At 38.5% G+C, this 26,467-nt stretch overlaps 1 protein-coding gene across 2 annotated transcripts; it reads left to right on the plus strand.

Moving 5' to 3' along the window:
- The first annotated feature begins 362 nt into the window (after positions 1–362).
- Positions 363–13,102, plus strand: wfikkn2a (info WAP, follistatin/kazal, immunoglobulin, kunitz and netrin domain containing 2a). Of its 2 annotated transcripts, none has more exons than XM_088599391.1 (3): positions 363–441; positions 8,184–8,412; positions 9,877–13,102. In XM_088599391.1, exons 1-3 carry the CDS (start codon positions 401–403, stop codon positions 11,386–11,388), a joined length of 1,782 nt encoding a protein of 593 aa, XP_088455517.1. In that variant the 5' UTR covers positions 363–400; the 3' UTR covers positions 11,389–13,102. The 2 variants fall into 2 exon arrangements, with proteins under 2 accessions (XP_088455517.1, XP_088455518.1); XM_088599392.1 differs by lacking the exon at positions 363–441 and adding an exon at positions 7,776–7,920.
- Positions 13,103–26,467: the final 13,365 nt, after the last annotated feature.

Here is a 26,467-nt window from a genome sequence, read left to right on the forward strand (position 1 = left end):
ATTTAAAACTGACAAGAGGAAGCACTTCTTTACCCAAAGGGTCGTGGGAGTGTGGAAAAACCTACCCAGTCATGTTGTTGAATCCAATAACCTGGCTTCTTTCAAGAAATGGTTGGATGAGATCTTGGGATCAATTAGTTACTAACTACTAAATGGGGGAGATGGACCAAATAACCTCTTCTGTGTAACATATATTCTTCAATCCTAATATCTGAAAACTGATCAATATTGTTAATATTGTTGTCTGAATATCCATATGTCAAAACTCAAACCTTAAACACCACAGTAAATGTATTCATGGCTGCAGAATGACAGTCTGAATGAACCTGAATTCAGCGATTTGTTCTCTGTGTGCATTTAACAGAACCACAGAAGACTGGGATAACCTGAGCCTGTTCCTATGGTTCTGAAGTTCATTGGTAGAAACAGATGCTGTCCCAGGTGAGCTACAAATCTCTTTCAGCAGCACACAAAAGGTACAGAATCGAGGTGTGTGTCAATATAATGTATCCACAAGGATTACTGTAACATCTGTCCATTTTACACACCACCCTCGGCTGAATGAGGTTCCAACTCGGAGGCATGCAATCCATCCAAAGAAAAAAAATAAAACCTTAACTGGATCAAGTTCTTAGCTGCTGATTTAAAGACATGTTCAAAACCCACTGGGCAGCGGTTTTTAGGTCAGAAAATGAGAAGTTTTATTTCAGTACTCAAGAGGGGGCTGTTTAAGACAGTTTAAGTTTAAGACACTGAGAGCTGTCCCTGTTCAGGGTTCCGTTTAGCTCAAATTTTTATCTATTGAACCGAGCCAATTATCTACTTAATTGGATCTTTTGGAGAGTTTTCAAATGCCTCTACCTATCAACGACTTGACCTATCAATGCCTGCTGGACATGAATGGGTGTTGTGCATCATTGCTTTAGGACTCAATCTAAGTAAGTAAAGTAAAGTACAGCAAGGACATGAACCTGAAACGTGGGATTTGGCAGTAGGTAGATTTATGCCACTAGGCCCCAAAAGCAGTTTTACAGCCAATACTTACATTGACAGACCCGCATTTTGTATGAACTTGATCCGACTGCTTAAGCCCTGCGCAAGTACAGGCATCCTCGATTTGTCCTCAGTGGAACTCTCCATTTTTGTCAAAATCTGAAACCATGCAAAATGTTTTTTTTTCAGTGCAAAAATCATAATAACACAAATGCTCTGAAGCTTAAGTCCAAGCCACACAAACTGCAGAAAAGGGATTTTGTTTCTCCAGTGTTTCAGCTGGAATTAAATTCCTTAAACACTACTCTAATGAAATAAAGCCACAAGCAGAGTCCCATCTCGTGTTAATGCAAGTCCCTGACAGATGCTGTTAACAGAACGTCAGTCCACTTACTTGGAAGCAATGGTATATTTTGGAAATGTCTGTCACAAGTTCTCAGAAGTTGTTATAAGACATTGCTCTGATTTAATCATTGTTTAAAGGAGTTTTCAGTGTTTTGTGCAGTTATATTTCATATGGGACCTTGACACCTGAAGAAGGCTCCACGGCCGAAACGTTGTGTTCTCTTTCTTCTTTTTTTCAGCATGGAATAAACCTATTACTTGTTATATTTCATAGTTACTTCAGATGAAGAGGCCCACAGGAAGATTTTTGGCCCTGCTATGAAAGCTAGCATATATCAAAATGCAAAAGGCAAAGTGAGTAGAGATTCACCTTTTGAGATGGTGTTAGAGTGGTGTGTGAAAGTGAATCTAAGGGAACCTTCAGATGCAAAGAACACTCACTTAAAAGAGTAGCTGGGCTTATCACTCATCACATTTAATACAAATTGGGTAAGTCTTCTGAAGACACATGTTTCCAGACTGTTTTTTGTATTCCCCACTTAAAAGACATTTCTTTTCCCCACCTCTAAAAATGAAGTGCACATTCTCTAACCTAATTGGTCTGCTAACACACCGTTTAAAATAATACCACTAAGATTTCACTTACTAAGAGTACACACAAATTTATTACATGTATTTAATGTTTGAAAGCACTTTCTCCACACACAATTTGTGGTACATTTGCCTCATTTCAGATGGTTTTCACTTTTAGGAAAAATGTATACTTGATCTTGTAAATAAATGAAGAATCCTCATTTTGCATTCGTATATTAAAGAGAAGTACACACACTTCAACAGTTGGGGGAATTCAGGAAACTTTTCCAAACCGACAGAGGTTTTCAGAGGCCTAACTCAAACTTTAAGGTCACAGTTTGCTTTTGCTAAAAAGGTATCTTATTCAAAAATGGATTGTAAACTCAAGAAATCCTGAAATTCACCCACCTGCCCTTCAGGTAAATATCTTGAATTGTGTACAGAGTAACAGCTCTATTATTTGTCACTTTGCTTTAGATAGATAGATAATACTTTATTAATCCTGTAATTTACACCCAATTAATTTGAATTTCAAAATCCTAAATTGGCCAACAATAGTGTTAATATTGTTACATTGTCTTGCAGGATACAGTTAGACCAAAGCAAAAGGTTTTGGATAAAACTCTTTTCCCTGTACTTTTCTTTCCATGCAAAGGTTAAGCTCATTGAGCTTACCAAACATGTCAGCCAAATACCTAAGCAAAATTTAAAACCGTTGGTCGAGGAAGTTGAAGTGGTGTTGGAGTCAATCAAAAACATACGGCATTCCTCCTTTAATTCACAGACCCTTGCCAGAACTTTATTCCATGACAGACATCTACATTTTTTATGAAGCAGAAGTTGCTTAAACAAGCTACCGATCTCTTCGCATACTGTAAAACTGAAAATAGTCATGTTCAGCAACCAAGATTCTTTTAGGGTAACAACCTTTACTGTGACAGACAGACTTGTGACCTTGCTTTTACAGCAAGTGCTTTCCTGTGAAGAAACAATGTAACCATAACACTATCCATTCATCCATTTTCTAACCACTTTATCCAAAAGGAGATCACAGGGGAGCTGGAGCCTATCCCAGGAAGCAACGGGTACAAGGTTGGATAAACCCTGAAAGAGACACCAGTCCATTGCAGGGCACACTCACACCAGGATCAATTTTCCAAGAAGCCAGTTAAACTACCAGTGCATCTTTGGACTGTGGGAGGAAACTGCAGCACCTGAAGGAAACCCATGTGAACATGGTGAGAACATACAAGCTCCATGCAAATAGCACCCCAGGATTTGAACCCAGGAACCCAGTGATGTGAGACAGCAATGCTACCACTTATCTGCTACTTTTCACATCTTGTACTATTGATATCTAGCTGCTGGCATCACAAGACATTAGTTTCCACTTTTTACTATTTTGGTAAGAGACAGCTTGAGGTTTGGCAGGTGCTCTGCTGGTTTCTTTATTTATCTTTACTTGTCCTTGTAGTAAATCATATTTTGTTAAAAAAACTTGAGGCTAGTCTTTTGTGGTTGGCTGTTTTGTCTCAAAATGTAGTTTTACACTTCATTTTAATGCCACAATTATCAAGCTCAAACAGCACATTGTGGGTGATAGTCAGAACAAAGAAATGTAACACCTAAGATTAAAAACAAAGGTATCTTGTTCAGTCATTTTGACTGGAATGCCCTACTTAACATTTAAGAAAACGCTCCATTCTTTTCAACTATTCTTTATCCAGCCTCTCTAATGATATTAGAGAATACTGAATACTTCCTTTATGTTAGTATTGTAGTAGATATTGTTTTGCTACCAGATGAAGATATGAAGTTTTAGTATTGACGTCTAGTAGAACGTGCCTTGTCCTCTCTGTTTAATAGCCTCTGTTCTAAGGGAATGTAAAATGAAGCTAGAAAGCAGTAAATCATATTTTATTTGGCTTATTTTTTGGATGCTGTTTACTGAATGTGAAGGTTTATAGCCTTAAACAAAGCACAACATGAACAACAACTTTGTGGAGAATAATGAAAAATTCAGCTAGATTGGAATGTAAAATATGTCAAAATTGGTCAATATAATGCATCTCCTATTTCTTCCAGCGAAAGTCAAGGAGTTGGAACAGTACTGCTGTGTAACATGAATAACAGGAGAGCCACATCTCACGGAAGTTGCTCGTTTTGTTATCCTTGCATCTTTATGCCACCCTCAACATTCAGAGAATTAAAACAATACAGTACCTGAATTCTCCATTAATGTGGGAAGTTTAAAGATGGATCGATTAATTTCTCTTTTCTTACTTCCTGAAACTTTTCAGTACATGGAGGGTGACAGAAGTGTTGAGAGGTGAGGAGAGGTGTGGATTTTGGCTGCAGATAAACACATTATAAACACAAGAGTGCAGTAGGAAAATGCAGTATCATACAGTATGTATTACAAGTAGAACCACTTTCCTTTTCTTTATAGTACATGTAGTAGTACAGTACCACCTTGTCTATTCTCAGGTAAAATAATTTATTAGCAGATGTCTCCATTAAAAACATTGTATAAAGTGCCACTATGCAATTTATGTGCCAGTATGAAAAGTACCTGAAAAGTACCTGCACTGCTGCTTCACAGTGGCTGGGCCCTGATTTCAGCTCTAGTCTGGGGTGACTTCTCCATGCTGCTAATTAAATTTGAAAACCTTTATTATCCCAAACCTGGGAAATGTATTTGACAATATTGCTTCACAACCTTCACCAATAAATAGAAAAGACACACACATACAAGTACAGACAAATACAATAAATACAGCATGAAATCCTATAAGATACATTTTAAAGTACTACAGTCATTCACTACATTTTAACAAGTATACAATTGTAGATGCAGCTGAAGTGATCATTTGACAGTGTTATTGTACAATATTATGGCTACAGGAATTAAAGAGCTGTATTCATGTACCATTTACTCTCAGTCTTCCTGTATCTTTCTATCAACAAGTTATCATGCCACGTGGCAGGAAAGGGATTTGGTACAAAGTTATGATAGAAATTTCAGGAGGAAACTTGGACCCTTATCTTGCACACTTCCACTCACCTGCATATACTGTATAAATCTCACAACAGGGACATCTTATAGAGCATCTCTCTTGTACTCCTCCTGCCATCCAACCTACAGTACACCCCTCTAGCACCTTCCTAGTTCAATCCTTCCAATCTGAAGGGGTGTCTTGCCAATTTCCTCAAACAGGTGATCGACTCTGCATATTTGTCTCTCTCTCACCTTTATTAGAAAGTAACTGAACTATTACATATCCATTTATAAGAATGGTTGGATTCTAGTGTTAGATATTACAATAATTACATAAACAGATGGCAGGCAATGTAACGTAGAAACATTCATATTTAGGACAGCTAGCTTCAGTTTTTTTTTTTTTGCTTTTCCTTAACAAGGAATGGATACGGTTTTTCAAATAAAAATCCACAGTAGAAATGCTTGAAACACTTTTGTATTAGTATGAGGTTCCTACACGATAGCGACGAAGATATTCCTTGTGTATAAATTGTCTATTTAACTAATTTACCAGGAGGAAGTGGGGAGTTTGACTCCCAGAAACATAAGGAGCAATGCATACTGTATGAACATGGGTGATACTCATGCCTCTTTGTTAACAGTCTAACAATCTTTCAAGAAGCTACTGTAATTGAAAGAGCCAGCTGTACTTCAGACAACTCAAATGTTTTTCTTTTTGACATTGTCACACTATAACCTTGGTTTTTTCCCTCTGTATCAGTGAAAGCTTTATGTAAGTTACTACAACCAATCCCAGATTTACCTTTTACTGTTCAGATTCTGGCATTTAATGTGGTCACTCAGTTACAAAGGCATCTAGCACAAAGTGAATGAAATTAGAAAATTACAATCTGTAGGGCAGCAGGGTGGCACAGTGGTTAGCATTGCTGTCTTGCAGTGCTGGGGCCCTGGGTTTAAATTCTGGGGTGCTATCTGTGTGGAATGTGTATGTTGTCCCTGTGTTCACACAAGTTTCCTCTGTGTGCTCTGTTTTTTTCCCACAGTCCAAAGACATAATGGAAGTTAATTGTCTTCTGGGAAAATTGGCCCTGGTTTGAGTGTATTCATGCTTGTGTCTGTGTGCACTGTGATGGGCCGGTGTCCCATCCAGGGTGTCCTCTGCCTTGCAACTGTTGCTTGCCAAGATAGGCTCTGGCTCCCCCATGGTCCTGATACACTAGCCAGCCTTGAAAGAGGAACACAAAACCCTGAGTTTGTTAGCAAGACTGACATGACAAATCCACATGGTCATCTGCAAGCTCCAATATATTCTTTTATATTTTCTGCTTAAAGGTTTGTAGAAATCTGTTTAAAAACTACATGATATTTAAAGGTATAGGAAACATTGCTTTCTCCTCTTATGATGAATTATTATAACACAAATAATATACTGTACATGAAAGTGTATCACCATTCTGTTTCATACCACAGTAGATACACATTAAAATGGGATCAATCTGTGACCTTGAGCTCTCTACATGTATATTACTCCAATAAATGAAAACTCTTGTAGGTGGTCTCCTATTTTTTGTTTTACTGACATCTATCTACACAGGAGGTGATCTTAAATTACACCCTGAAACCCTGGTCTATGCGCTATACAATACTGACTATAGCTTTTTGTCCATCAGTAATCTTTTCAGCAAAATAGTAGCAAATCATTTTAAGTTCTTGTTTTTTAATTTTATGTAGTATTTCTCCTAAAGTAATATATATCTTTCATAAATTGATGTCTCCTGGAAATAATAGTAAACAAAATTATAAAGAAACAGTATTTAAACTCCTCTTTTTTTAAAGAGGAAAACTGTACTTATGTATTCTCCTTCACAGAGATGTTTCATCTGAATTATTGGTGCATATACAGTAGCAGCGACACAAAAACTCCTGGATTTTTAGGAAGCCCAGAAATCAAGTTAGAATGAAATTATTAAGAGTGATGTGCTATTAAAATTAAGTGTCTAAAAATTCTCAATAATCTCTTTTCTTAGTATCATGGTCTTCTTCCACATTATTTTATTTATTAATAATAATAATAATAATAATAATAATAATAATAATATTATTATTATTATTATTATTATTATTATTATTATTAACAACAACAACAACAACAACAACAACAACAACAACAACAACAACAACAACAATAATAATAATAATAATAGTCGTAAAAATATTTATAGTTGTTCTAGTAGATGTGGTTCATTAGCGTTACCTAACATTAAATTTTCTAAGCCTCTTTTGGCCTGTGAAAACAGCTATAAATTTGAGGTCACTATTCCCAAGTGAGAGATGAAGAATTAAAGAGATGGTTTAAACCAAGCAGTCACTGGCACCAGGCTCCCTTAAGACATTATCCTCCAATGTTCAAAATTATTTATAAATGAGTACAGGGATTATAAGAAAATAATGACTTTTTTCAACCACGATTTTAAAGCTGTGTTTTTGTGGTAGATTAGACAGAGGTATCAAAATGTACATCTATAATAAAGAGCTAAGCATGGCTTGTTGTATTTGAAATTAATGTACACATATTAATAACTTTTCCAGTATATAACCTTGACCGCGCTTTGCTCTCTAGCAGCAACCCCCATTAAAAAGATGAGGCTATACTTATATTTACCTGTTGCTCGGTAGGCTATAGGTTTTCATCACTACTAAGAGGCTCAAAATATCGAAGTTTATGTAAGCATTGAAACGGTCAAGCGAGCGTCATTTCAGAACTTGTAAGAAGATTGTTATGTGAAAACGAACAATGAGCTCTATTCCGGGACCAGCCGGTTACTGCAGTTCCGTGCAGCAAGCAACACCAATGAAAAGACTGCGCTCTCGAAGGGTTAAAAAAAGGGGTTACAGCGGTTCACGAACACGCAGGTGTCCTGCCAGTCCCAGCCCAATTTTACGACTGATGTTTTTAAGTCTTAAATCCTTTCAGCTCCACAGACGCAATTCATAACTGTCACTTGAGCGTAAGGGAGAAGTTTTTTTTTCTGGTTGGAGGGTGATATATACGGTAGCAGTTCTAATAGTAAAGTAACAGAGCATAAATACAACTTTCCTGATTTCACAACTTGTTTCACTAAACCGAGGTTTTGCAAACGTTAGTCATTGGTTTTATCTAGGCTGCTTTTAATTTTGCTGATTTTAAGCGGATAATAAAACACGCCTTGTCGTTGTTTAATATATTGAGTACATCTTGCAGGTGCGAACTTCATTATTGTTCTTCTTCCAGCCCTGAACTTGACATCTGTAACAACCTGGACATGTGGTGGATGCTGTTCCCCAGATGGATCTGTTTTTTTCTGGGACAATTCTTCGTCCTTTTCTTGAGCCGCAGTGTGAAGGGCATGGCTCTTCCGAGAGTTGTCTATTCTCACGCCGGGATCTGCCCCAACGAGATGAACCCAAACCTGTGGGTAGACGCCATGAGCACCTGCCTGCGAGAGTGCGAATCGGACCAGGTGAGAACACAGCACCTTTAACCAGAGATCTGCCCGCGGAGGTAGAAACAGCCGTGAAAATGAAAAAAAAAACAACGCATAAGGGATGGAATTTAGATTGTCTGGGACGTTCCTAACTGAAAGAGCTATAGGAAGAATTGTTTTCCCAAAGTGTAAAATTTAATCGTAATACAGAACCATGCATTAAACCTCATATCACCAAAGTAAGTCGCGTTCTCTTAACTTTCTTTTGCTATTAAGCTTAGATCTTATCTACTGTTAGGGTTTTATACTTACACGTGGTTCATTGACTATTCTACATTCCTACAGTCTATCACAACTGTGGTTTGAGCTATCACTTGCGTTTTGACCGATAAAATACAAGTATTCGCTTGTCATCAACGTACAAGTTACTAATCAGCCTAATGTTGAGCTAAAACAAGATTCTGAAGGCTTGTAAGTGCAAAAACCTAACTAGGCGGTGATTTGCAGATAATTTATTTTTGGATGAGTAAACAACGAGGTTCAGTATGAAAAACTAGTGATGTTGTGCCTCTGCCACCCCCCACACCCCAGAAAATCTCTGAAATACTTCAAAAACCTAGGAATAAAACTTCAATGATAAAAATACTTATCTATCTTTTTGGGGAGGAGACGTTTGTCATTATTTTTTTAAATTCCAAAATAAACTAAGAGTTATATAATTTATCTTGTGTTTTTATAAATTACAAATCTCATAGCTAATAATTAAATTGAATTAAAATCTTCGGATTGTACAATTCCTATAACAATGCTTACGTGGCTTTATGTGATGAACCAGAAGAAAACATCGCTCTGATAAAACGTTCTCACTAACACTTTAAGAGTCTGTTAAAATTTTGATTCGGGATACTTTTTATAAAATCTTACACCGACACTCCGTCGACGTCTCTCTCGGTTAACTAATACTTTATCATAAATCTAAAAGTGTTTTAATAATAAAAAAATAATATTTTAGCAATGACTAAAAGCGTCGAATAGAAACGTAATTAAATAGCATGTATTAAGTCATACTGTATATCGCAAAGGTAAGTCGCGTTCTCGTAACTTTGTTTTCAGAAAATAAGGTAAACCTTATATGTTTTAACATAAATTGCAGTAAAGAAACGTTTTACATACAGGATGTGTGTTAATGTCAGAATGAGACGTTTTAAAGTCAATAACTCAATTTAGAAGTATAAATACAAGTCGTAATATTATGATAATGTTTTTAAAAATAGATTTTGTCACAGATTTATTCTCAATGTGTCTTCATGTCTACAGTCATCATTTAAATCCAGATTTGACAGTAGTTATACAATCAGTTACTCTGAAGACAGCAGCACACTTAATACTTTTTAGTAGCAGACAACACATGGCCTGTGTGTAAATTGCAGACAAGACAAGAAGCTCTGTGGTGACGTGATTTGAGCTATGTGAAAACTAATGCGTGTGCTTTCAAACCAGGAGTGCGAGACCTTTGAGAAATGCTGCCCGAACGTCTGTGGGAACAAAAGCTGTGTGGCTGCCAGGTACATGGATGTCAAAGGAAAGAAGGGTCCTGTGGGGATGCCCAAGGAGGCCACCTGTGACAAGTTCATGTGCACGCAGCAAGGCTCGGAGTGTGACATCTGGGATGGGCAGCCAGTCTGCAAGTGCCGAGACAGGTGTGAGAGAGAGCCCAACTTCACCTGTGCCTCTGATGGCTTGACCTATTACAACAGGTGCTACATGGACGCAGAAGCCTGCTCGAAAGGCATCTCCTTATCAGTGGTGACCTGCAGGTACCACCTGACCTGGCCGAACACCAGCCCCATTCCGGTGGAAACCACAACCCGCCCCACCACAGCTTACCTGGAGACAACAGCCATCGATGTCCTCCCGCCTGTCATGGTCACCAGCCCCACCCACCATTCTGTGTTTGTGGGGGAAACGGTGAGTTTCCTCTGCGATGTGACCGGGCGGCCCAAGCCGGAGATTACCTGGGAGAAGCAGGTCGAGGGCAAGGAGAACATCGTTATGAGACCCAACCATGTGAGGGGAAATGTTGTGGTCACCAACATTGGCCAGCTGGTGATCTACAATTCTCAGACCCAAGATGCCGGCATCTACACTTGTACTGCCAAGAACTCGGGGGGCTCAGTCCAGGCACACTTCCCTTTATCAGTGGTGAAAAGGGATCCTTCTAAGAAAGAAGACCAGAAAAACTCAACACAGTTTCCTGCAGATGAATGCTTTAAAATGCCTGACAATGAAGACTGCGGGGAGGAAAAATTGAGCTGGTATTATGATTCCAAGAAGAACAACTGCTTCACTTTCACATATGGCAACTGCAACAACAACATGAACCACTTTGACACCTATGATTCTTGCATGCTGTCTTGTGGAGCAGAAGTGGCCAATCTTTGTGGCCTGCCCACCCTCCAGGGTCCCTGCAAAGCCTACGAACCAAGATGGGCTTACAGCAATGTTCTAAGGCTGTGTCAGCTGTTCATCTATGGAGGATGCGGAGGCAATGAGAACAACTTTGAAAGCAAAGAGGCCTGCGAGGAAATGTGTCCTTTTCCAAAGAACCAGAATTGCAAGATGTGCAAACCGCGACAGAAAATGGTGACCAGCTTCTGTAAGAGCGACTTCGTAATCCTGGGACGGATGATGGAACTTACAGAAGACCAGGATTCGGGACATGCCCTGATCGTAGTGGAAGAAATTTTGAAGGATGAGAAGATGGGGCTCAAGTTTTTCGGAAAGGAACCTCTGGAGGTCACCCTCTTAAACATAGACCGCAATTGTCCCTGCCCCAACATTACCTCTTCAGATGGGCAGATGATCATAATGGGTGACGTCCACAATGGCATGGCTGTGCTGCAGCCTGACAGTTTTGTTGGGGCATCCAGTGCAAAACGCATGAGGAAACTCCGTGAGCTCATTCACAAGAAGACTTGTGACTTTTTGAAAGAATTCTCCACAATTCAATAATCGGCCTGCGGTTCCTGTTTTAACATGCTGCACTTAGACCAGTCTAAACTAATAAGACTTTCATATTCTTCCTTTTAAAGGAATTTGAAAAACAATGCATTGAAATTTAAATCAGTACTCACCTACAATAGAGGGGATTGCTTTACTGAAGCAGTTCTAGAATGGTGTGGCCATCATACCTACTGAACTTAAACTAAAACACATTGGGAAGCTTTGACTTCTGTGTAGTGAGATAAATCCAATTAGGTTATATTAGTCAAGTCCCTCAATTTAAAGCAGTATAGGAAAATATATATATGTGTGCAATTTTATTGTTTGTACATTTATTTCCATTCTGCCATGACTTTCCAGTTGATATTTATTTTAAAAGCATAGCTTTGTGCACAGCTTGTTATGAAGCTTTAAAAGTTGGAACACTAACAAATTAGGAAGTTCATTCACTTTGTTCCTAAGGTCAATTATAGTTTGTAAAAAGTAGAAATACAGAAGTATGCAATACACTTTACATACCGCACTTTATTGATCAGAAACTGCAAAGCCACAAGTGAATTTTAGGCATCACAGATTACGCTTGCAGTCATCACACAGTACAAGCAGTACACCTCATACTGGCCTATTTCATTGAGTCACTCCCTCATTTTATGTTTTTTTTTCAACGTGTTTGTTTTGATGGAGTGCCATCCTGTTTTCCTGAAGAAGTTAAGTAATATGTTTTTTTGGACATTGGAACCGCTGAAACAAATCCGGCTGTTTTGCAGCTTTTGTGAACTGATTCCCCTAGCGTTAATCTCACCTTGTGCCTTGAAAGGAATTTTCCACTCCTATGACTACAAACAACATGGACTCTGCTCCAGCACTTGCTGGAAAGAAATTACATTTGATTAATTTAGCTTTTAAAAGATAATAACAGTCTTAAATCTGCTAATAAATGCCATTAATAAGCATGTTATTTAGTGCTCCAAGTAATGTTTTGTTTTTCTTGGCATCTGTTGCATCCAAACATGATGCTGTGCTGCTATTTCGTGTCCATCGTTTCAAAGTTATGGAAAAGAGTAGCATTGGTCCTATAAACGAACGTACTGAGTGAACCTTTTTGATGTATTTCCAAAATCATTTTGCTTAATGCACTTGAAAAAAAAAGTTGTAATATATTTTCTCAAAGGTCAACTATTATAGGCTCCATGAATCAATAAAACAAGATATTTTATACTGACATTCCAGCACCTTGCCATTCTGTTAGAATTTGAATGTGGTTTTCTGTCTATTTGCTTTATTTCTTTTGTAGTTTGAGGTAGTTTCTATTTATTTTGTATGCTGCTATCTTTTTAGCAACTACCTTATTGTGTTGGGTTCAGGAGAAAGTTTTGTAAATCATTTTTTTTCTTCAAGCACTTAATGGATTCTTTTTGTCATCAAATTTTTGTTTTCCTTTTTATATTTCCAGGTAGGATGTGATGCTATGTTCACAAAAACATTAAAAATCATGGAAAAGTGGTAATAAGAAATAAAGACATTCTGGAGTGAATGTTAAAATATTAAACTGTTCTGATATGAAGCTTTGAGTGGGAAAAATTGTTTTGCAATTGTATATGTTGCGATTTGTTCTAACTTAGATCATACTGTATAATTCTCAAATGTCAGATGTTACTCAAGGTAATAAATGGAATGAGTTAGACATCCTCTGTATTAAAAAAGACTAGAATATAAAACAAAATGGTTAATTTTTTCATTGAAAGGTGTGTTGAAAAGAATATAATTCAACCAAAAAGTGTGTGTAGCTCCTCAGAATGACATCATGGTATTTCAGAGTTTATTTTAGATATGGAGCACTTTTTGAAAAAGTTTATATTAAGCAAATCAGAGTTTGTTGACTGAGTAATTATAACATTTAAACACAGAAATCAAGGGACACAGTCAGGCATCTACATGCTTTTTACATATGAGAAGAAGAAACAAATTGTACAAAGCACAGTGAAACGTTCTGTAAGGATCCTTCAAAAAAATCCACATAACATGCACATTTCCGAAAACTCATTCACTTTGAGGATCAGAGGAGATGTTCAGTGTTTGGCAAGGTGGTTAAATACTATAATTCTGCAGTAACTTTAATTAGTGGTATAATATTAAACTTAATTTGGAATAATGTTTTTAAAATCACACTTCTGAGTCTTGTGTGAAGTTTGTGTTCATGTGGGTTTCCTCTGAGTGTTTTTGTTTCACTGGTGTGAGTATAGGCGTGTTTGTGTCTGTGTGTCCTGTGATAGACTGGTGTCCCTTCCTGGGTGTATCCTGCTACGTGTCTGTTGCTTGCCAGAAAAGCCTCGAGCTCCCTTCCAGCCCTGTGTTGGATAACGTGGTTAGAAAACGGATAGATGGATCCACTTCTGACTCATCAGTTCATTTAAGGTAGGTAGCTGATCACGTGGCAGGCCGCTAATTTTAAACCATTGAAAGTGTGCACCACAAATAGAAAACTTGCTGCAATGTTTCTCATGTTTTCCTTCATGAAAGCAGATTAAACACCCAAGAAGAGAATGAATGTGAAAAGTCTTACTTGCCTGACTATGCAAGACAATGTAAGATAAAGTTGAGTTTTTTTCTTTTTGAAATACAACAAGATTGATGTTGTTCTGAAGATCGGAAATGTTTTGAAGATCAAGCAGGTTGGCAGCAGTATATAAGCAACTGATTGATGCTTGAGGCATGCAGAGCAGGAAGAGATGTAGAATGATCGCTTTCCAGGTCACATTCCACTGCCGGAGTGGGGAAGCGGTGTACCATGAGGGAATTGTGCCTGGGAATGCCTTCACACTGGCCCTGTTCCTTGACTCATGGCATCATGGGATCTTTTAATGTGTATGAAACGGCTGGGGCCCCCCGTTTCGCATCTCTTTGGAGGGGTGACCCCGCTCTGAAGCACAGCTCCTTTCTCAACATGCCAGCTGACTCCCGCCGCACACTGACCCCCACGCAGTAGGCCCGGCTGTAACAGATGAAGCAGTGTTCAGAGACAGGATTTGAACTTTTGACTCTGAAAACCTGAGCTGTCAATGAGGGATGTTCTTCCAGAAAGGCAAACACATGGCTTCCCAGAATGTTGTTGTGAGGGAATACAAAGGCTTGCTCGCTCAGTCTAACTAAAAGCAACCCACTACTTTGCAAGCAAAAAATACTTCATTCAAAGGCTGCCAAATGTCAAGTACAGCAAACAGACTTTGCGTAGACACCCATGACAGCAGTACTAGTCCCAAGGCTAAATGACTGAATTCTAGTAATTGTCATCACCTTATTTATTAAGTGTTCACCAACAATGTGTAAATATATATTTAAAAATAGGATGTAACATACATTTTCTACAAAAAAGATTTTACTGTTTATGTTGGTTTATCATCTTTAACCTCTAGACAATGCAGAGAAGCGATAAACAAGAGAATCAGTGTATTAAGTGTATTAAATTCAAAACTTTAATAGTAAACTTTTAATTTAATAAAATTAGATAATATGCTAGTAAAATCTCATTTAGAATATTGTGTATAATTATGGCCATCATATTGCAAAAAATCTATTGCTTCTTAGTAATAAGTCCAAAGAAGAATGATCAGATACATGCCTGGGCTTAAGGGAACATTTTGTCTATACTGACAGGTTTCAAGAACCAAGTTTTTGTCTTGAACACAGAAGACAAAGAGAGTGACAAAGTCTGCCCAATTGAATACTTCAGAATCAACGGTGAAACAAGAACCAGAGTAATACCAATTGGAAAATAAAAGGTAGTGCGTTTATAACAGAACAGCACTTGCTGAATCTGATCGCCAGGCTTCTTTCAAACAATAGCTGGAAGAAATCCATCGATCACTTTGCAACTACCAACCAAACACGTTAGATGGGAAAAATGGACCCCTCTGATTTTGAACGTTTCCTATATTTGCTCAAAATAAGCAATGAAAACATATCAGCACTTAAAAGAGGTCAATGTTTGCTTAGATGAAAATAGTAGCAGCAAATTGTATTTTCCACATATAGGAGTTTGTTTTTGAGTGTTAATTTATCTTTGTTTATTATCCAAATTGTACTTTATATGGTGTGCTCTGTGTTATTTGTTTTTTAATTTAAAATGTAACTGTGGCTGTATTAGGGAGGTTACAATCTAAATTGCAGGGTCTGTGTTAGGCTCATTTACACACGCACAAAGGTGTTACACAAACATGTTTTTTACCTGTAACAGGGAGAAGGAACATCTGCTGTCCCAGACATGACAATAGATTCTTCACACTCTGTCCTTTCCTTCAAAGCATTATGGGAGAGCACACATGGGTTGAGTTGCACTGCCCAGAAAGGTCAACTCTACAGGCTGTGTTTAAATAATTTCATTGCATCAGGAAACCAGCTGGATATTTAATAGTGGAGATGAATAGGCCATGTCAGTACAATGACATCAATGGGTACTCACAGAAGATGACCGTTACCTGTTGTAAACTACACTTGAAAACGTTTTATCCCAAACAAAGGAGCAATGACATCAGACATTATTGTCATGGAACTGATTGTGCATTTTTAAAAATGATTGTACTACCATTGTCCGATACTAAGAGGAAAAGTTCCTCGAGCAGAAACACTGTATATTTCATTTTCTAATCTTTTGCCAATGCCCTTTTTAGCTTGTATCTTAAATTTGTTGGAAACATTTCTTTTCTTTGTCAAGCTGAGCCTAAAGGCAATTTCACTGGCTAACAGCAGCTCAACAAAGAGCCGTTTAATGTAAACAAGTGTCTCATAAACAGATCATTTCAGCTCCTGTTGGTGCTTTCTGAGGCTATTGAAGAACCCAGTCCAGTCATCAGAAAAGAATGTATGCATGTGGATAAATTAATTATTTATTTAAGTTATTAATAAATGTTTAGTAGCACTATAAAATTTAAGAGGCCATGGACTACATGGATTTTTCTTGATGCTTTTTTTTATAACAGCCGTGAGGTTAAGTTTATGTTTTGGATCAAACACAAGTTCACAGCTTGTTACCATGTAATAAAATAACACCAGAACATGTAGTGGAAACAATTATGATAATTGAAAGACCAGAAACAACGAAGGAATGGTAGTTAAAAAAGAAGGTCTTCATTTTTAAAGCTGCGCTCAGAATGTGAAATGGCACGGTGTGCATGCTCTCCTCAGCAGTCAGTCTGATTCTTATCGTAAACAGGATGCAAGGCAGACACTTACCTACCGCATGCATTCAAATATACTGCCTCAAACAGGTTTGACAGTCGTCAAGGTAAGTGTCGTCAGAGACTGCTAATAAACACAATTTCCTATGATGGAGGCTATTCACATTTACAGGGGCATTATTGGTAATTAGAAATCTTTTTCAAATAAATAAGAACCTGAAGATATGAAAAGAGAAACCATTAAAATTGTGTGTCTTTACAAGGAAACTATCAAATAAAAATAGTTATTCATATCCAGATCCAGACTGATTCTGAAGTTAAATTCTATTCATCATTGAATTTTTCTTAACAATAAAATAATGTTGGGTGGCATGGGGGTGCAATGATTAGCCTTGCTGAGACAGTCTTGGGACCCTGGGTTCAATTCCAGACCTGGGATGATGTCTGTGTGGAGTTTCTATGTTCGGCCTTTGTTTGCCGGGGTGCTTTGCCGGGGTGCTCTGGGTGCTTTGGTTTCCTCCCACAGTCCAAAGACATCTGGGTAGGTTCATTTTCTGTAAAACTGGACCTGGTTTGAGAGTGTGCGTGTCTGTCTCTGTGTGTGCCCAGCTTTGCGCTGAACTAGCTTCCTGTCCTGCCTTGCTTCTGTTGCTTGCTGTTGCATGCTGGGATAAGCTCTGGATTCCCCATGATCCTGTATTGGATAAAATGTTTAGGAAATGGATGGGTGGAAAATATGATAGAGGTTATTGTACTGTATATGCCACAGTACAGTAAATTGTTTCATTTAAAGGTGTTATACTGTTACATAGGTCTAAGTGATTCAATGCCCACTAAGTTTCTTAGTCTTTTTGGAATGCTTTCTGGATTAAATGGTTGCAGCTCAGACAAGGTAACTGTTAACATACTACTTGTGATGAGGGGAGCAAAGTATTCCACTCATCCAAGCAAAAAATACTTTCACTCCATTCCTGAAAGTAAATATTTTGAACATGGTACTAGAAGATTAGAAGGTCTATCCAATGTCTCTACAAAACTTTGTTCTTATTTTGATTTTCTTAGTGGAATACTCTGTGTTGCATCACAAAAGCAAGCTAGACCTTGGTGTCACTCAGTCAGCTGTGTTTAGAATGGAAGGTGGTGCCATCAGCTCTGCCAATAGAAAATTAAAATATTTTTACGTCAAACTGCAGCTCTATTTAATGATTGAGACATTCCTGCAGATGTCAGGGGCGAACAAACTGAAAAAACAACTTTCCAGGTTCATTTACAGTAAACCGAAGTTCAAACACACTGCAAAAAAGACCTAAAAACCATAGCAGGACATCATACAACACAACAGTGTGAGTCTTTAAAAAACACATTTAATACAGCATTTGCTATTCATATTCTTCTAAATGTTACAAAAATGTTTTGAGAAGGAAAAGTGAAAACATTTTATATTTGACCCATAATAGTTCTTTGGCATGCAATTTTCTGTCCAGTTGTCTCGAGTTATATATTTCTGTCATTAATATCCTTACATAGGCCTCAGCCTATAAACTCTGCAGTCAAAATATACATTAGAATTCTAAATGGCTTGGAAAATCATCTCTTTGAAATACAGGATGCAACAAGTTCCAATGAACACTAGGTTTCTATGCAGTGTTAAGAGCTGGAGATATTTTTCTAACTCACTGTATTCACACTTTCACTTCTTTCTAATGAAAATATTTATCCATTCTGCTTAGTAAGCTTGTAGAAATAGAAGCCTGGCACAATGGCTCAATAAGTAGAAGACGTATGTACTCTAGAGAGCCCTGATAAGATCAGAACTAATTTGTAGAAGGTGATGCTTTGGCTGCTTGTTTGTTTGAGTGGTTGTTGGGAAAAGATAAAACAAGAACCTGGCATATTTTTTTGTTTTGTCTATGTCTATGGGTAGCCATACGTGTAAGCAGAAATATAAGAACATAAAGTTGAAAGAAGAAGTCCCTAGCTTGTTTGTTTATTGGCTGTCAATTGATCTGAGGATCTTTTTCAGCCATTTCTTGGAAAATGTTTGACAACTTGGCTGGGTAACTCCTTCCAGACTGCACTTAGCATAAAGAAGTGCCTCCCCTTCTCAATTTTAAATGTTCTTTCCCACAGTTTCCTGTGGTTTTTACAGAGGCTCTATCATTAAGATGGTATCCTTCTTGGAATGAACACTATTTTATTCTGAAGTCTGAATCAAGGCATGAACAGCATATAAATTACAATATGAAAACTAAACTGAAAACAAATTGATTGTCAGAACCCAAATTCCTGCAAACACAAATAACATATTTTCTACTGCAATTTTCCTCTGTGAACATTGAGGTCTTTTAAGTACTGAAATACTGCCAAGGTGTTTTTTGTGCTAACATAAGAAAGAATAAAAATGATAGGTCATTAGGCCCTTCTAACTTGTGTGGTAGCTCATGTTCAAGCGTTTCTTAAAAGAATTGTATCAGATTCGGCAGCATGACTCGATACCTTGATACTGTTACCCACAACCCACAGTTTTTGTGTAAAAAATGCCTTTCTCTGTTTTCAATTGTGTGATCTGGTTTGTACTCTTCATTCTGAAGTCCATTTGTTACACCCAGGCGAACCCGAGCTCACAGCTCCCAGTCTCCATGGCAACCTGCCATGTTCGCATGCAGAGTCAAACACCTCCCAATGCTGTGAGAATGAGATCTGTCCGTGCCACCTGCCCCCACTTAAAGGGTACAGCAATTCCTTCATCAGTGCCGGATACTTAAGCCCTATCCTGTACTCGGTCATTCATGCTGTCAGGAAGGCTTTCATCCTTTAGGGTTTTGAAGTGCTTCTCGCTCAACCCACCCTGTCTGACAGTTATCCTGCAATCTGACTGAAACTCTCAGAGCCTTCTGATCCTGAATCAGAGCCAGGACCTGACCACCAGCTGGATCCTGCCTGCTTTCTGTTTACTGCAGGGCTGATAACCGCGTGTACAGCAGCCTCTCCTCTGTTCTGCCTGGCTGTGCAGCCTCTCCTCTGTTCTGCCTCACTGTGCAGCCTCTCCTCTGTTCTGCCTGGCTGTGCAGCCTCTTCTCTGTTCTGCCTGGCTGTGCACCACATTCTCTGCTCTGCTTGTCTGCTTAGTGCATCCCCTTCTCTGCCTGTCAGCCTAGCAGAGCCCCTGCTCTGCCAGCATTCTGTTAGCCATTTTCATTGCTTTTCACCATTGTCTAGAAAATGCAAATGGCACGTTAATATAAACATTCACATTTTCTTCAGAAGTAGCATCTTTCAGCTTGGTGTTTCTCATCTTATAGTTCCATGTTACTACTATCTGCATCTAACACTGTGCATGTGTTTATGTTAAGTGTTACCTGTTTGGTGTTTTCATAGTCTTGAAATTTGTTTGAATCTTTTTGAGTTTCCTTTGCTGCTTCTCAGTGTTCACTAATCCTCTTATTTTGTTATAATCTACAGGCTTTACTTTTACTAACAATATAACATTTTAGACCACCAATATAAGTATAATATTATATCATGACATACAATATAACCACTCTCGGAGGGAGGACCTGGACACGAAGCTGTATGGTTTACAGCAAAGGGGGAGGTCTCTTCTTCAGCAGCAGTCACCATGTGTCTCTTGAGCTCTGAGGTGTCGTTGTCCTCAGAGGGGACTGGGCTGGTGGAGCAGGAGGTGTTTTGAGAAGAAGCATTCCTACCCTGGTAGGGAGTCATCCAGTCCTGCAGCGCAACCAGATGGCCCCGCAGTGTACAGGTCCTCACCTGCTCTATGACAGTGGATGCACACTTCCATTCAGCAGTGAGATTTGGACAGTGGCCTCTGATGCATTGCAGACCATAGGCCCAAACCTCCTCTAAGGACTGAAAGGGCAGTTCCCTTGCCCTGACATCATAGTTCTGGCTGTATTACTGCCTTAGCTCTCGCCTGCTTGGTAGCTTCGTTATGGGCTTCTACCAACTTTTTTGAGTCAAGCGGTGAACTTTGGCCTGTCTGCTACTTGAGAGTCAAACAAGTGGTTGCCAAAGGCCATTAACCAATGGTGTGTGTCCTAGTCCTTTTGATGTTTTCCTATTACAGTTGACTCGCAACTTACGCGCTCTCAACTTACACTGTCAAAGCTTTATGCAGTCGGCACTGGAAAATAAAAAATAATAAAAAATGCTTTATTCTCTGAAAACTTTGTCAAGCATGCCTACGAGAACTAGTTAGTGAGCCTATACGAGAACTAGTTAGTGAGCCTAGTCTTCTTCCCCCATCCCTCCCACTCAGTGACTCAGCATCCGTTCTCTCGTAGAGTAGCATCTCAGTAATCAGCATCCACATCTGTCTTTTCTTTGTGTGTGAAGACTCTGAAGTTAACCCAAAAATTTGGCTCCTAACAAAAACACAAGTAGTTAATCAGGTGGTGAAACAATGTTCTGTGCCTACATTGAACGAAAAAATATTAGACAAACTCAGGTGCGGCATATCAGCGACCAGTGTCACTTGGAAATATATCTGAGCAGAATCCAGCATTTGTGCAATAAAAAAAGCATGAGAGACAAAGAAGAAGTGAGAGAAGCTGTTGTGTTGGGTGCCCTAGTGACTGCAAAAGTGACAAGCCAAGTGCGAGACAAATATTTAGTGAAAACTGAAAAGACACTAAATATTTGGATCAAAGACCAAAATCAAAAGTTTATGAATGTCAAAGGATTGATGTTGAAAGATAAAGCTCTTAGCCTTTACAAACATTTCATACCTCCCGGTGCAGTTCCTGAAAAAGAGTTTAAAGCAAGCCCAGACTGGCTAAGTACTGTAGCTTCAAGAAGAGATACAACCTCAAAAATGTGAAGATAACTGAGTCTGCATTGGCTTTTCCGGAACGATAAAAAAAATAATTGAAGAAACAAGTCTTTAATGCTGATGAGACTGGTCTTTTCTGGAAGAAAAATGCAGACTCATACTTACTGTTTATCTTAAAACAAGAAAAGCAAGCACCTGGATTCAAAGCTGCTAAAGACTGCATTACTCTTCTGTTGTGTGAAACTTAACCTGGGTATATGATAAGGCCTGGGTTACTATTTCGATAGCAAATCCACATGCACTTGGTGCATTGAAAAAACAAAAATCTCCTGTCCATGTTCTGGCAACACAACCCAAAGGCTTGGATGATGGCCACCTTGTATCTCCAGTAGTTCCATAATTGCTTTGTGTCAGAGTTGGAAAAATATTTTCAAGAAAAAGGATTTAAGTTTAAAGTGTTGTTGATTATAGATCAAGTTCCCGGACACCGCGAAACAGTCCAGTTCACCCATCCAGACGTCAAATTGCCTTCCTTTCCCCAAATATCACTTCGATCCTTCAGTCTCTCAACCAAGGCACGATTTGTTGCTTTAAAGAAACATTACCTGCCTTGGTTTTGGTCATATTAGGAATGTTATGGATACTGATCAGGACCTAGATGTGATTCAGTGCTGAAAGGCTTTCAGCATTGCAGATTGCATCACTGATGTAAAGAAGGTGATGGATGCACTGAAGCCAGAAGCGGTCAGTGCATGTAGGCCAGCCCTTTGGAATGAGTGTGACATTAAGTGTTTCCCTACCGTTGCCGCCGATGTGAAAGACATCATCAAGGTCGCACGGTGATTGGGCAGCAAAGGATTCGACGACGTCATATAAGAATTGACTAAGGGGCATAGAGAAGAGCTGACAACGGAAGAATTAGAGGAAATAATATTAGTCTCCAGTGAAGAAGTGGAAGAAAGTGAAGAACAAGAGCCAGTAAGTCTTCGTAAATTTTCTGAGGTTTCAGCAAGGCCAAAATCAAATCAAATCAAAGTTTATTTATCAAATGCACAGCAATACAGCGTGCAGCAGTAGTTGCCTCACAGATTTAAATTCTGATTATGATCCATCAACTGAAGATAACCTGAAGATCTCCCGGTTTATCAACAAGAATTTTAGGTAATATCAAGAGATTTTCTGGGAACTGAAAAGAAAGCAGAGTCAGTTGCCAATTACCATGTTCTTCAAAAAAATTCCTCTTAACACCATCTACATCTCGGGCAGAGGCTGAGGAGCTTTAATCTCTGATGTGACCCACTACCCAGTCACCCACTCAACCCACCACACAGTTGCCCAAGATGACCCCACTCTCAAACCACCTCATACCCCAGATTTTTCATAAAGCTCTTACAATCCCCTACCTTTGAGGAGTCAAGAGTAATCTACGGAGTGCATACTCATCTTCATCATCTCATTATTCATCTTATGGGCGCTGTAACTACAACATTATCAATACTTAGGGCACATGAGTCCTTTGTTCTCTGGAGCAGCTTTGGAGAGTAATAAATGAGGATTAACTAGCATTTATTAACAATAACTATATGACACACAATGTTATACACATACAAAATTAACTTAACACTATTCACAAAAAAGGCATTTGTCCTGACTACCAGAAAAATCTAGTATGTTTCCCAGTATTGAAAATCCTATAAAATGTCTAAGAGGCCCAAGAGAGAAAACCTGCAAAACCTAAATTAAAAAACAGACAGCCCAAGCCCAAAGAGAGAGCTAAATCTCTCTTCCCACAAATCTGAATGTTCCAATGAGAATGGGAATCTAGCTCTCTATTCTAAAAATGCATCACTAAATATAAGAGAACTTTTTAACCTGGGGATTTTTGTAATGAAAAATTAGAGTTTACGAAAATAACAGTACAGCAAGCGTTCCTAATCAAGGCTCAAATATGGAACTGTAATCCCCTATCTTTAAGGCTGATCTGAACAAGGTCCTCTGGACTGGCAGGCTTCTTCTCTCTCTTTTCTTCCTTCACTTGCTTCTGCCTACCTGTCTTTGTATCCTGTGTCTTTTTATCTAGACTGTTGGTAACTCTTTATCATTTACTAGAGTAATAACTCAGAAGGTCCCCTTTGAACTTTGCCTCTCAGAAAACCTAAAACTCTTATCCATTGTTTCGAGATCTGTGCAAACGCTGACACTTCAATAGCCACTTCAACAGCTGTAACAATATGTTTCCCTTGCTACACTGGATTAATAATTTGTCAGAACAACTGATCTTAATTTTCAAGCTAGGTTAAGAAGAAGGAACTTTATTATTTCTGAATGTATATGCACCCAATAATGGCAGGGAGGGAGTTTTTTATTAGTTTTTTATATGATAATTTAGAAAATGTGCATCAAAAACCTATTCTAGGAGGGGATTTTAACAGCACTGTAAATGAGCATCTTGACAAGAACAACTCATTTTCACACTAATTACAGACAATATATTTAGGCTAAAACAATCCTGGGAGGATCTGTTTAGCCAGGCTTGATAAGTTTTATTCTTTGGTTATTGTTGTACACTACCCCTAGACCTTAACACACATAGTAATACAAGGCACACACAATGCTGGATGCTAACTTAACATCTCCATCTTTCTTACTCCTTCCTCTTATTGATACACTTCCTTTGTAATAAGCCCAAGAGCAGCGTGTGCATCTTCGTTAAGATAACAGCTATACACTTGAATAGTATGAACTGTGCTATTCAAGAAAAGCATCACTGGAGACTCCTTAGCTGTAGCATGGGGGCAATCATGAAGGTGGTCTGCCCCTGTCTTACAGCCCTCAGTGGTTGTTGTATATGTCAATATACACAATACTTGGATAGGTTGCATGTGTGGAACATACCCTTCTCTCAAATACTGGCAGATCACCAAGACATGATGACTGACCAACAAAAACAAGTCTAAAGAGTTTCCAAGGTCCTAAGAGGTCACAAAAGTACCACTTTAATTAGAGGAATATATCAAGTTGACAAAAACAAATGGAAGCCCTCTCACAGCCTTTATTGAATACGCAGCCGCGTCTACAGAAGACAGATAAGCAGGCACTTCTTTTTAAGAATGCCTCCCCTGGGCTGCCCTGCTGTGATCAGGAGGTGACTTAGGGGTTTGTGCAGGAGTGAAGCAGTGAGAAAGTACTGTATTTTCCCTGTGTTTAAACCACCTTTGGCTGACACCATCAACTCAAAGCTGCTGAAAATAGAGAAGAACAGAAATAAGCAGCTCAGTTCCTAATGTTCTCCACTCCAGTTATGTGGTTATTATCTCTATTGATTTACACCATGTCTCTCCGTTTGACATTTCAGATTGTGACATTTCTCAATTTTGTAAAATTAACTGGTTCCAGATTTCACATGAGTATCAATTTTAGGTCTGTGTACTGCTTTTGGCCTTCACTAAATCAGGCCAGCTCAATATCACAGATTGAACTTTCTTTTGTTTATTGGTGTAGCTGTCTGCCTTACACAAATGGTTCATATTTTTAAACTGGCACAAAAGTATTGCGATTCTGAGGCCCAACTGGTATGTATCTAGCCATGCCAGCAGCTCTTTGCCTTCAGGGCCATAATGAGAACCAGTACAGTCCATTTGTGTTGGAATGGTGAGAGAACAACACACCCAGCACGGGTTAATGAATACTAGGTGGATTTGTTTTCTCAGCTGCAAAATATATTCAGCTTCAAAACCAGTACATACCATACTTCCACTGATTTAACCACTGCTTACTGTGCTATGAAGGGAATTCAAGTCTTACAGAGAGAAATTTTTGGGGTTTTTACATTTTTATTCAAAGAATGAGGATTGATGAATTGTTTAGAAAATTGCTTTAATTTGAATTTATAAATGATGAGAGGATCAGTTAATGCTACACAGATAATTTATTGTACAGAATAGATTGAAAATGCTGTAAAAATATTAATAAATCTTGGGATTCAGTATACTAGAATAAATCAATTCATTTTTGGTAGATTAAACATCTAAACTGTCTGCAATATATTATGTGTTAGTGAACGGTACAGGCCGTGTGCAGAACAGATGTGAAGCACTCCTGGGATTTTTAATAGCATATTTTATGTTAGCTTTTAAGCTGCAGGAACACTGAATATTGGTGATTATGTTGCTCTAGTAGGTTTCAAGTGCCTCCTGTGTGCAACAGGTGGTGTTTTGCAATCAGGATACTTCTTCAGTTACTTACGCTGAGGATCTTTGCTGAACTGGATCATGCAAAAGGCAAAAAAAAATTAAACATCTGTTAAGAGCTCCACCATCTGGTAATTTACTGCAATTACTTTTATCTGACTTTTCCTCTTGGGCTCTTATGTTCACATAGGCACCCATGTGTACCCCAGAGCTGAAGTCATTGTGAAGTATAGAGAGAGTATCCTAAACCCATCCAGTCTAAGACTGTAAATGAATGACAAGTTTGTTCTAAAACATAGGGAGATAAATACAGTTGTACCACTGATGTAACTTTTGTCTGCTTCCATTCCTCCAGTTCTTACATTCTTACTCAAAAGATGAGTTAACTTGACAGATGGAAAATTTACTGAGCACATATTTACTGTACACTCATTTGTACAGCTGGGCCTTTTCTTTGAGAGAATGATTTTGCTTATGGGCTTAAAAGCACTGTCACACCACGGATTTGAATCTACAGTCCTCCAGTTATGAGTTTAGAGATCTAATAACTTCTCCACATTGCTGCCTTATTATTCCATGCTGTTTGTTTTATCACAGAGTGCCTTGGGAATAGGGGGTTGTGATAATTAGGTGGAGACTCATTTATGTTTTCGTTTCCAGCTCCTATATATTTCCAGCTTGTTATGACATTAACAAAGCAAAGTTAATGTTGCACCCCACAAATCCTCACAGCACCCTCAATAAAGAACAAAGCTAAGGCACTGAAAAAGATGACAACACAGTCTATTCTTTCTTCTTCACCATGTACAGATATCGAAAGCTGCAGATTGAATAAGGTTTGAATATTGCAAAGGGAAAAATGGTCTGATGATAGGGTGTCCATCACATGGTGTGATGAAGACAGAAAACTGGAAGAATATGGGGGGACAATT

Source organism: Lepisosteus platostomus, chromosome 11 (assembly GCF_059453375.1).
Source record: "Lepisosteus platostomus isolate fLepPlt1 chromosome 11, fLepPlt1.hap1, whole genome shotgun sequence".
Taxonomy (NCBI): Eukaryota; Metazoa; Chordata; class Actinopteri; order Semionotiformes; family Lepisosteidae; genus Lepisosteus; species Lepisosteus platostomus.